We start from the raw sequence: 12,656 nt of genomic DNA, 5'->3' as shown, positions 1-12,656 counted from the left end.
GATATAATGACCCATATTAACCATCTAGCAGTGTGACCCTTAGTAAATTACTGGTCATGTACATTGTGTAATTCTTGGCCAGCCCATCTCTTAGGGATTTTGTTTAAAAAAAAAAAAAAGAAAGAAAGAAAGTCAGTCAGGTTATGTGGACAGATATCCTTTGATATAACTACATTAGGATGTACTGAAAACATGACAGAGGTCTTTCGTGAAGCTGGGTAGATGCCTATTCACTAATTCAATTTTTATTTCAAAAATTTGAAGCACTGTTTGGCCCTACGTTTTGAGAGCAGTTCCTTTCTTGCCCCTTTCAGCACTAATGGCTTACAGTTTTATTTCTAATGTCTGTGCTGTTTGTTTGAAAAGTAAAGTGGATCTTTCAAAAACTGCTGTGATTTCAGATTCCCAAAGTTTCCCTTCCTAGTTTTTCCTACTTTGCTGTTTTAAAAACTAGACCTAGGTCTAGTTCTAAAAACCACCTCCAGAGTCGAAGTTTGAAATACTCATACTGAAAAGACTCAATAATTTATTAAAAATTTTTTACTCCTCACCCTAGGATATTTTTATTGAATTTAGAGAGACAGAAAGGGAGGGGGGAGAGAAATATCAATGTAAGAGAGAAATATCAGTCAGTTGCCTCCCATATAAGCCCCAACCAGGGATTGAACCTGCATCCTTTTGATATATGAGATGATGCTCCAACCAACTTAGCCATCCAGCCAGAACTCAATAATTTATTAGGTATTTATTCAGATGAAGCTGTGGCCATCAATTATAGGTAAGATTTAACTTTGAGCCAGACAGATGACTGGATTTGAGACTCAGCTGACCATGACTTATGACTTCAAACAAGTTTCATAGCCTTTCAAGTTTTTCGCATAGAACAGGAACAACAGCCCCTATGTTTGAGGAGGCATGAGTAAAAGTAAATGGGATAATGTTGACACACAATGCTTAAATGTTACATGCTCTTTTTATTATTTTTTTTATATTAGAAAATTATTTTTAAAATTCCTCCCTTTTCCCTTCTGGCCGTAGAAGAGGGGGAACGAGAGAGTGAGAAAGAGAAGGAAGGTAGAAAGTGTTATGTAGAGGGGAGGAGCAAAAGAGCCAATTTTCTTAGCTTTACTAGAATCGAAATACAGTAATCAAGTAATTTATGCAACAAATCACATTTGAGAAGTAGGATTTTTGAGTTCAGTTTGTTACAGGGAATGCACCTGCAGGCAGAATAGGACATACCCTGCCTCTGAGTATTAAAATATCTCAGCTTGTTCTAAACAAGTGGTTAGGAAAATGAGTGACAGGTTTGAAATCTGATAACCTCCATCTGAGTGAAACATAAGTTCTCATTAAAACCCTCTGTAATAAGATTCTGAGATCTCAGTCTCGATAGAATTCTAATCCTGTCCCGCATGCAGTTAATTTGCATGTGCAAAATATGTATCCCCTAGCAGTGGGGATGTCCTCAGTAAGCTACTTAGTGATCATCACTATAGAGCTTCCTAGTAGCCAAGTCTGATAGTGAGCTATAAATGAACACATGGATCTGTAATGCTTTGCTATTTTAACACATAAAATCATCATCTCTAATAATATGTGCTCTTCTGTCTTTATTCTTAATTTTTTGTTTTCTTGTCTCAAGCCATAAACCCTGATTTTTTATATCCTTTATTCTTCCACTACAGTAAGATCTTTGAAGGCAGAAAATGTCTTGTTCACCATTGTACCGCCAGCATCTAGCATGGGGACTGGCATAGGAAAGCTGCTCAGTAAATATTGACTGAATGATGAGGGGTATTATCTTCTATAAACTTAACTGTCTAATTTGTATCCTTTGCTTCCTGTAGCTCTGGTAACTGAAGAACACCTGACAGTGGATTCTAGGGTATATTCCTATGCTCTGGCGCTGAAACATGCAAACACAAAGCCATTTGAAGTGCCCTTCCTGAAATTTTAAGGCCAGAGGAGCATAGCCATGTTCTTGTAAATGAGGCCACAAGGCTTCCTTCACTAAGACTTTGTATTCACCTAAATTTAATGGAGATTTGAAAGTACCTTTTTCATAAAATAAAAATAACAGAATGCACGTGGTGGTATGGAATTGTAATTATAGGTAGGCTATAGCCTTCATTGAAATGCTAAATCCAGCTAATAATGGAGAAGAACATAAATGCAGATATGCTTATTCCATTTTTTTAAACCTCAGCTACTATCTACTCTAGTCCAGGAGATAGGGGTATTACTATAGAAAAGACCTGAATTGTAAATTAGCTCAATTATTCCCACCCTGGACCCCCAACATAAAATTCTGTAGCTGAGTATGCAAATAACGATTTACTGCATTAGTGTTTAAACAGTTTTAAAACAAACATACATACATATATTTTATATATATATATTATATATAACATATATATATAATATATATTTATTTATTTTCTTGGACCTTTCTAATTGAATTATGTTATATGGAATTAATCTGCATAGCAGAGGATGAGAGTAACATTCATGATAAGAAAATGCTTACATTTAGCTGTTGTCATTATACCCACCTAATACTGAAGGTAAACCAGCTCTTACATAATGAAAAATGTCTGATACCATTCACTGTAGCAAGGCTAAGAGGCTAATGAAAATATAGGACTCTTCCCTCTAAAGCATGTGGACATACTTTAGAATGTCAATTCCTAGCCTTACCTCAAAAAGTACTTAACAAATCAAATCCATGGCAGTAAGACTTACATGGTTTGGGGCATCACTGTCTTGGAGTTCAATCCTGAGTGTAGTCAGCAAGGTTGGCAAGTACCAGAAACACAGTCAGCACAAACTGCTTTAAAGGAAAAACTGTGATTATTTCTGGCTTATGCCATGCCTAAAGCCTGTCGCCCAAAACATCTACAAGGGTTACTGGGCCGTCATCTTACCTCTTAGCTGAGCTGGAATCTTGGGTTGACTTTTATGGCCTCCGACAACTCCAGGGTCATTACTTAGCCCCCATTCAGCTTAGTGCCCAGCAGAAGTCTCAGGATGATTGTCGTTGGCCAGCCCTATCATGATTCGAGCCCTCGACCCAGGGGTTGGCCAGACCCTCAGAACCAGAAACAGCCAGGATATTGATGCCAAAAACACTGCAACTCATTTCATTTGTCTACAGATTCGCTGACTTTTCCAGAGATATTTTTAAGCATAAATGTAAGATCTGTATAGTGCACTTCTTTAAGATGGAAAGAATTCTGGGAACCAGAGAACTATATAAATCAAGTCTACTCTGCTTATATATATTGTGAAAATTAAGCCCCAACTACTTGCTCTAATAGTAGCCTACCCTTGTGCCCGTAACCCCTTTTTAAAAATCCTCACTTTTAAACGTGGGCATCATAATTCTCCAGAGATCTTGATCCTGTTCCCTGAGCTCTCAAGGACCAAGTCTTCTAATTTCCCTTACTTACTACATCCCTCTTTCAAAATTAAGAAATAAGGCATATATAAAATACACAGACTCTAGCATAGACCTGCCTCTCCAAACAGACCAGCTCTTCCTAAGTCACTCCCTATGAGAACTGAAAAATGTACTCTCAACTGTTGACAGACGTTCGTAACACCTATCTGTCCTTTCTTAATCTTACTCCTCCTAAGAGTGCAAGGTAGAAGTGATAGCTAAATCCTAGCACATACTCTTAATGCCATTTATGTTACCTATAAACATCAAAGGCTATGCTTTGGAAATTAAGTCAATTTAAGAACTTGAAGTCTGGACGTTTTCATCAGCTGGCACTGTTAATTTCAGAATTTAAAAGTTAAAGGTTTCCTACAAAAGCCGTATTTTTTACCCTCTCTTGAAAAACAATCAGATATAATAACACTAAGTCTCTGTTTCTATGGTAACAATGTCTGCAGCTCTTTGGAGATGTTCACCAGTTGACCATCCCTGCTGTCTGACCTGCTTTTACTTCCTGTGCCTTGCCCCTGTAGTTGTTTGGCTTTGTGATCCTAAGCTAAATAAGATGTACTTCCTGCACTTACTGAGAAGGTAAACAATGATGGAAAACAAACTGCTGAAGAGGAGGTCTTTCAAAAATTAAGTCTGATCTCTTTTTGGACAATACAGCACATACTTTAAAAGTGAATTACTGATAAAGAACGGCTATTTCAAATGGGGGTGGGGGGCTGGGATATCATTTGAGATCACTGTTTTCCTGTTTCCAAATGTCAGTGACATAACTAACTGAGCAACCTTAAGTTGGTCACCATCCCTCAACATTTTAGGAGTAAATACTGAACTAATTACATTTAACTTCTTGCAACAGGCATCTCAGGATGGATTTTGTATGAATACAGTGAACCTATACAAAGCATTTAATATCAGACTTTTTTTATTTTTCCAACACAACTGAAACAGTTGTATTAAATAAAAGTTTATAGTCTACTGTTTACACTCATGTTGCTGCTATAAAGTACAACAACGTACACAGATTCCTAGCATGAATTACTCACTGTTCACCCCCACTGAACTACAAACATTGCTTGAGAATTAGATCTTTTAGGGATTTGGGGCGGGGGGGGGATCAAAAAAACAAAAAACTGGGGCATAGTATTTTGAAAGAGCATTCTCAAGTGACTTGGAATTCAAAGGCATAGCCAATACAGTAAAAACAGCACCAACTGTGCTGTCCTTGGGAACAAAGAGGAATGGAAAACAGGGACAATAATTATAAGCAGTTTTTCTAGTGACAGAAGCTTTAAGAAGCTTGATTTTGCCCATCTGGGCTAAGTGGCTTTTTGAGAAGGGACAAATAAAAGGGAGGGATGGAGAGGGAGGGTTGGAACAAGGATACTATGAATTTTAAAAGTATAAAAATTAATTATATCTAAAACATAGATTAGATATAAATGTTCCAGAATTCATTAAATAAGCCCAAAATACTGGAAAGTGGCGATCCGAACTACATTTATTTTTAAACAAGTGGGGGGACTACTGAGTGTTTTCAATGTTGTGTGCAAAACTGATCCATGTCACCTCACCGTCACAACTGAACACGGTAAGGCAGGTACATTGGTTTCCAGCATCACAGGCAACACTACATGTATATTTTCTAACGAATAATGTAAACTTCAGTGTTAAGGCAGCTGGTACTAATGCTGCACACAGGCTTAGCTTGGTGCCCATTTCAGAAATGGGACAGTTAGCACTTGAAAAAAAATGAGGGGGGAAAAAGGGGAGCCAGCATTATTTGACAAAAACGGTGTGTCAAAATGTTTTCCCTTCACACAAAAAAGTATTGAACATTTAGAAAAACAAAGCACCCATCCCACCTACTTCAGCCTGTTCCTTAACAAATATTTCAAAATACTGATAGATAATAGTGACTGCAAGCAGAATTCCAGTGCCAGAGCCAATGGCCCCTAGGAAGTCGGCCAACACTGACAGGGCGCCAATGCACAAACCGCCGAATGCAGCTGCGGTGGGGATATACCTAGAAGACAAAACCAAGTCAGGCAGCAGAGGGAAGTGAAAAAGGGCAACAAAAGCAGTAACATGTTGAAATGTAATTAATCTAATCCGACAGGGAACAGTCTGCAGTACTGGGTTATCCACAGTGGTTACATGTTGATGAAAACTGACTAAGGGAATGAATCCCTAATTATGAGACCCATATATAGTCAAGAAAGGCAATACATGATTTTGATAGCAAATTAGAATCTTCAATTAGATTTAAGTACTAAAAATGTTTAATATCATCTTAAAATGGGTGATTTAGCTCCTTTTTCTAGATAAACAGTACATTTCAAAGTGATTTCAAGAGGTGGATAATACTCTTCCAACAGTAACTCAGCCTTGGCTGCATGTTAGGATTACCCATTAAATAAAATGGAATTGTATTTAAAATACTCCAGGAAAAAAAGAAAAAAAGAAGGAGATGGTAAGTGAAACAAGAATGACAGAATAACTACTGAAGATGGATATACTTAGGTACATGCAGATTAATTATACTATTCTCTGAAATCTATGTGCTCAATTAATAAAGTTCAAATAAAAATACTAATGCCTTTTCAACAAATTATGGAACAGTTGGATATCCACATGCAAAAGAAGGACTCTAAACCCCTATCTTACACCAAACACAAAAATTAGCTCAAAGTGGATCACAGACTGAAGCATAAGAGCTGAGACTCCTAAGAGAAAAATGAATAAATCCTGTGGCCTCAGGTTAGGCAGTGGTTTCTTAGATACAACACCAAATGCAGCACAAAGCATCCAAAGACAAAACAGATATTGAACTTCACCAAAATCAAAAACTTGTACAGCAAAGGGCATCATCCAGAAGGTGAAAAGATAATCCAGAGAATGAGACAAAGTACTTGCAAATAACATACTTGACAAGAGACATCAAAATATTTTTTTAAACAATCTTACAACTCAATAACAAAGACAACCCAATTAAAAATGGGCAAATGATTTAAATAGACATTCCTCCAAAGACAATACACAAATAAATAGTGGACAAGGATATGAAAAGATGCTCAACATCATTACTCATCAAGGAAAAGCAAACCAAAACCACAATGAGGTATCACTTCATACCCACTAAGTGGCTACATAATAATCAAAAGCAAAAACTAGTTAGCGCTGGAGAGGACGTGTGGTAATTGGAACCTTCATACATGCAGAGCCACTGGAAGATAATTTGGCAGTAATTCAACATGTTAAACACATGACATGACCTGACAATTCCACTCCTAAAGAAATGAAAATATGTCCATATAAACTTTCAAGTATATTCATAACAACACTATTCATGATGGCCAAAAAGCAGAAACAACTCAAATTTCTATCAACTGATGAATGAATAAACAAAATGGTATTATCCTTACAATGGAGTATTATTCACAGATAATGGATGAACTCTGAAAACACTATGCTAAAAAAGCTATTCACAAAAGACCACATATTACATGATTCCATATGTATGAAATGTCCAGTATAGGCAAATCTATAGAGAAAGAAGGTAAAAAGTTGTTGCCTGGGGTTGTGGGGATGGAAGAGGGGTAGGAATGGAAAAGAATGCGTACAAGGTTTCTTTGTGAGTGGTGAAAATCTTTTTAAAATTAGAGAATAATGATTACACAGGGTATACTAAAAAAGAAACTCTAAATCGTGTAGTTCAAATGAGTGAATTACATAATATGTGAATTATACCAATAAAGCTGTTAATAAAAAGCATGCCTGGGACCCACCCCAGACCAAATAAATCACAATTCCTGGAAGTAAAATATTTGTAGTTTTTATAAGTTCCCATCTGATTTTATGTACAGCCAACCAACAACACGAACTTCCTATTTACATTTTAATACTTAGCTGGGCTAAGTGTGTGAAGGGGAACACAATTCCAATGTAAGTAATTTAGGTGTCAATTTGATGTGGAGAACAATTTTGCTCCTTTTTTGTGAAGTAGAAATGCTCCAAATATGAATTAAAGAATAACATTTGGCAAGAAATGAAAGACTGAAAAACTGAGTACATGTCTCTCCCCCGTGCCCCCCATTAGGGATGAAATTTAATGACCTTACCTATTAAGCTCATGAACCATAGAGGTATCTCTGTGGCCCCTCATTACCATTTGCTGTTCTTTAAGCTGTTTAGCTACCTGTTGAGAGAAAAGCAACTCTTAAAATCAAACTCTTATGTCTCACTATAACTATCTTCCAGGTTCTGTGTGAAGTGCTTTCCACACACAAGGAAGATACAATAACCCCGAAGTAGGCACTGTCATATCATTCCTATTACACCTGAGGAGACTGAGGCTACAATACTGCACAACCACGCTACCCAAACATTCATTAAACCAGTGTTTCGTTTTTTGGTTGGTTTTTTTTCACTATCACCTCCCTCCCTCAAGAAGAATTAATACTAAGAAATAAGATTGCCCTGGCTGGTGTGGCTCGGTGGACTGAGTGGTGACCTGAGAATCAAAGGGTTGCCAGTTCAATTCCCAGTCTGGGGCACATGCCTGTGTTGCAGGCCAGGTCCGCAGTGGGGGACGCGCTGGAGGCAACTACACATTGGTGTTTCTCTCCGTCTTCCTATCTTACCCCTCTCTAAAAATGGGTAAATAAATTCTTTAAAAAAATAAAATGAATTTAAAAAATTTTCAAAAAAAAAGATTTTGTCACGTAGGGTTGAGCTCCAGGGGGTCACAAACCATTATAAAATCTATAAATGTTTCACCTACCAAGAACCAATTTTTAACCCCCTGGGGATGACATTACCTCATTAAGAATGTATGAATTACAGTTTAAATTACAAAAGCAAATTAAGAGTATCAACTACCATTTTGACGCCTAAAGTTTAAAAATTATTTTTATTTTGAAACAAAACAAATACTTACATCTTTGGCTGAAGAACCAGACACCTCGATCCATGTCTTAGAAAAGAATGCACATGATCCCAGCATGAAGATGATATAAACAACCACATGGACAGGATCCTCAAATATGGCACCCATGGACTCAGGAGGAGAAAGATAATAACAAAGGCCTCCCACTGGGTAAGAGCGAGCTGGTCCTCCCCCACTGACATCCTACAGAACAAGGATGAAAAGAACAAATGGCCAACCTAACTTGTCAAACATACACTTTTACAACTTTTCAAACTCATAAAAAATTATGACAATCTTTTAACTTCAAAGCACCTACAGCTAATGGCTGTGGCTTTTGTATCTAGTATCTTCATTCCTTCAAAATTATATAGTAAGCAACTCTAAAGATGTGGATATAGCCCTGTGTGGTGTGGATCAGTGCATTGAGTGCGGGCCTGCGAACCAAAGGGTGGCCGGTTTGATTCCCAATTAGGGCACATGCCCGGGTCGTAGGCCAGGTCCTCAGTAAGGGGCACACGAGAGGCAACCACACACTGATGTTTCTCTCCCTCTCTTTCTCCCTCCCTTCCCCCTCTCTAAAAATAAATAAAATCCTTAAAAAAGAAATTCCTAGGTTTTTTTTTTTAAAAGATCTGGATATATTGTTAACAGAAGAGTAATTTTTAAAAAATTATAATATATCTATAAGAATCTTCCTTTCCTGAACACAGAAACATTCCACTTACAGTCAATCTCTGATTACATTTAGAATCTGAAATTTTCTGAACTAAGTAAGCATGCAACACATTAAGATCCTTACATATGATTCTTTTTTTCAAAGTATTCTATTAATAGTGCAAATGAAATACTGACAGAAGTCTAACAACTCACTGCCTAAACTTTATCTTGTTTGTATATACTAAATCTTTTAATACATACATAGAATGGGATTTTTATACATACAAATATTTTAGGAACTTTTATAGTAACAGAAATGCCAATAGCATGTATTTGCTCATATTAAATAAAAGTTTTGGGATACAGGGTATGGGGAAGCAATTTCTGGTTGCAATGATTAAAATAGCTGATTCCTGAATTTGTAAGTTCCAAATGATTCTATTACTGTGCCCCTACAATTACTATTCCCGAGTCTATAGCACTGTTTATAGATAATTCACAATAATTCTCTCATAAAAAGAAATTTTAGTCAAGATCACAACACTATACTATTCAATGCATTTATTACTTTGAAATTATAGTAATAATTATTGCTGGATTATCAGCTCAGACAGGGAGAAAAGCTCCCTCCCTTGATCACAGGTAATCCAATGTCTGTTAAATGAATGGAAAAGGAGTATTACAGATAAAAGGAACCCTATTTCCTTCCACTAACATTCAAGAGCCACTGTCTTATCCTGTTAAACTATTTTTTAAAAAATTATCTTCAGTAAAAGCATAAATGTATCAGTCACTGTAACTTATAATGCAAAAAAAAAAAATAGCATAGTAAGATAAATACGCAGAATAAGCCCCATATTTCAGTATAATGACTGTAAAAAAAATTCTTTAGTGGAATACAAATTCTAGATGGGGGAAAAAAATACTTGGTCAGGTGACAGAATTTAAACCAATCAAAAGTCAATCCTATAACACTTCAACAGTAACATGGCTGGACTGCTTTAGAAGAAGCTGTGATAAAAAGGTCATGTAAAAGGAAATCAAAATTTATTATTTCTATTCGCTGAGTAATTCTATGTCTAGCAACTCTGTTCTCTCTTGAGTCTAGTAATTACAAGCCTGTCTCTGACCCAGTTAATCACAAACTAGTTTATTGCCATTCAGGTCATGAAACACTGGAAAACAGGAAAGGATAATTTCTGTATACCATGCATTACCAACAAATAGCTTCTTGGCCCTGGCTGGTGTGGCCAAGTTGGTTGGAGTATTATCCTACAGACCAAAGGGTCATGGGTTTGATTCCCAGTTAGGGCACAAGCCCAGGTTGCAGGTTCAATTCCTGGTCAAGGCATGTATAAGATGGCAACCCGCTGACATTTCTCTCACATTGCTGTGTCTCTGTGCATGTGTCTCCCCCCGCCCCCCAACCCCCCTCTCTAAAGAGGAATGAAAAAAATGTCCTCTGGTGAGTATAAAACAATTTTTTTTTAAAAAAAAGAAAACAAGTAGCTTCCTGTTAAAAACCATTATTCTAGACAATAATGAAATAAGATTACAAAACAGAATTGTGAGAGCCACTGTGATTTCAGCCTAAAAGATCACTTAAATGAGATGTGAAAATGGTTTCTAGGTGACTCTAAAAATGTTACAGCAACCGCTTCAATTATGGCTCATCTATTCTAGTTAAAAATACAACCATGAAATGCAAATTAGAATAAATATTTAAACACAGAATAAATAACAAAATACTCACTGCCCACTGTCCTAGTAAATTTACTAAAAAGTTGCCACTGAATCGAACAGATAGCATCTGGGAAATAACATAGAGGTTTGACACTAAGGCCGACTGAAGAATAATGGGGATGTTCGAGGTGTAGAAAAGCTTGATGGGGTAGCTGCTGTACTGTCCTCGATACCGGGCCGACTTGATGGGCAAATCAACACGAAATCCCTAAAAAGTGAAAATTAAAAATGGAACTGTACATACCACATACAGAATATACAGAGTCAAAACAGTAACAGTAGGGAGCATGAAAAGATATTGCTAATAAAACTAAAGCCTTCTACATAGAGACATACAAACAAAAATACCTTTCTATTTCATTTTCATTCTATTTTTTACTTTACACCTCAAAGTCTTAAAAAAGGAATTATTTGCTTGACTAGATTTTGAAACACTGACATATTAGTTACTGAACATTTCAAATGGCATACTTCTCTTTAAAAGCAAAATAAGCCCTGGCTGGTGTAGCTCTCTGGACTGAGAGCTGGCTTGCATACGAAAAGGTTGATGATTCGATTCCCAGTCATGGCACATGCCTGGGTTGTGGGCCAGGTCCCCAGTAGGGGCTGCATGAGAGGCAACCACACATTGATGTTTCTCTCCCTCTGTTTCTCCCTCCCTTCCCCTCTGTCTAAAAATAAATAAATAAAATCTCTAAAAAAATTTTTTTTAAAAAGCAAAATAAAAACCCACATCCCACTTACTTCAGGAAAGAGACTATACTTACCTGAAAATATATAACAACAGCAAACACAAAAACAGTAGCAATGAGATTCATGAGATTGGGTAAGTTCTGACGGTAGAAAGCCTCCCTTAAAGCTCGGACTTTGTCGGTCCTGGTGGCCAGTAAATGAAAGAGAGCTATGACTGCACCCTCAAACTCAGTACCTGATAAACCAAGACAGAAAAGAACTTTAGACACACCATTCAAATTTGTCCCAAAGGTCAAAACAAATAACCTTGAAACTCCAGCACACAACAGAAAATATAAATCAAAATAATCCATGTGTTCATGATATAGCCATATGTACAGCTCCTAAAACTATTTAGATCATTAAGGCAAAAAGCATGTTTTTTTAGTATAAGTCTGAAGTTTTCTCAAGAGACTATTCTTGATTAAAACAGTCAAAGTAGAATAAACCAAAAATATATTTAGTTAATAATGCTTTGCTTCTCCTTTATTTTTACAGGAAAGGAAGAGAGTATTGGGGGGCAGGGGGAAGGTGGAAGGGCAGCAGCAGAAAAGCAAAGTAAAGAGATCAGAATCAAAAGATATATGTTACTCTATCAAACCTGCCTTTAAATTTATTTTACCAGGAACATTAATAAACCATTGTTGCTATTTTCTTCATGCAGGCATCAGTTTACATGTTACCCATTACAAATCTAGGATGGCATTTGAGAGAAGTAGACACGGGTAAGGGGAAAGACAGAATGGTATCTTTCCAAATTTAGGTGCTATTTTACCAAGCCAAGTAGAATAGCAGCAAAAGTATTAGTGCTCTCTGATGATACAAAGAATATCAGTTTTTTCAGCTGAAAAATCTTAATCTACTACTTTTTGATCCCCCCAGGAATGCTGAAATCAGTCAGACTGATGAGTTCTGCAATGGCTTAAGCAAATAAAAATTCTGAAATGTTTGCAACCACTAAAATTTTAAATGAGCAGAGGCTGAAATTTAGATATTCTTTTTGAAGTAATATTTCATACCCCACAAAATCTATGCTTATTAACTTTTGAACAATAAACATCAACTGTCCTCCAGAACAGCACACCCAGATGTCTACAGGCTTGTACTGCTCTGTTTCGAGTTACTTTTCAGCACCCATCCAGC

The 12,656-nt window shown here is 36.7% G+C and overlaps 2 protein-coding genes across 3 annotated transcripts in view; one reads left to right on the top strand and one right to left on the bottom strand.

Moving 5' to 3' along the window:
• The window catches only part of NUDT5 (nudix hydrolase 5), a 31,532-nt gene extending 29,416 nt beyond the window's left edge, over window positions 1-2,116 (top strand). Inside the window, exon 11 of the mRNA XM_054593577.1 lies at window positions 1,851-2,116. Within this exon, the coding sequence (XP_054449552.1) occupies window positions 1,851-1,960 (110 nt within the window). The 3' untranslated portion in view covers window positions 1,961-2,116. The remainder of the gene's footprint in view (window positions 1-1,850) is intronic.
• The window catches only part of SEC61A2 (SEC61 translocon subunit alpha 2), a 36,777-nt gene that overhangs the window by 3,921 nt on the left and 20,200 nt on the right, over window positions 1-12,656 (bottom strand). The window contains exons 8-12 of one of the 2 annotated variants that reach the window (XM_054593532.1): window positions 11,549-11,709; window positions 10,792-10,989; window positions 8,391-8,582; window positions 7,573-7,649; window positions 4,323-5,477 (exon numbers count right to left, since the gene is read on the bottom strand). In XM_054593532.1, the coding sequence (XP_054449507.1) occupies window positions 5,291-5,477; window positions 7,573-7,649; window positions 8,391-8,582; window positions 10,792-10,989; window positions 11,549-11,709 (815 nt within the window). In that variant the 3' untranslated portion in view covers window positions 4,323-5,290. Of the gene's footprint in view, window positions 1-4,322; window positions 5,478-7,572; window positions 7,650-8,390; window positions 8,583-10,791; window positions 10,990-11,548; window positions 11,710-12,656 lie in introns of those variants that run through there. The other variant, XM_054593538.1, reaches the window with a different exon arrangement.

This window comes from Pteronotus mesoamericanus, unplaced genomic scaffold, assembly GCF_021234165.1.
Source record: "Pteronotus mesoamericanus isolate MK-2021 breed Mesoamerican mustached bat unplaced genomic scaffold, CSHL_Meso_final contig_130, whole genome shotgun sequence".
NCBI classification, from domain to species: Eukaryota; Metazoa; Chordata; class Mammalia; order Chiroptera; family Mormoopidae; genus Pteronotus; species Pteronotus mesoamericanus.
This window is presented reverse-complemented; position numbering and strand designations above follow the sequence as displayed.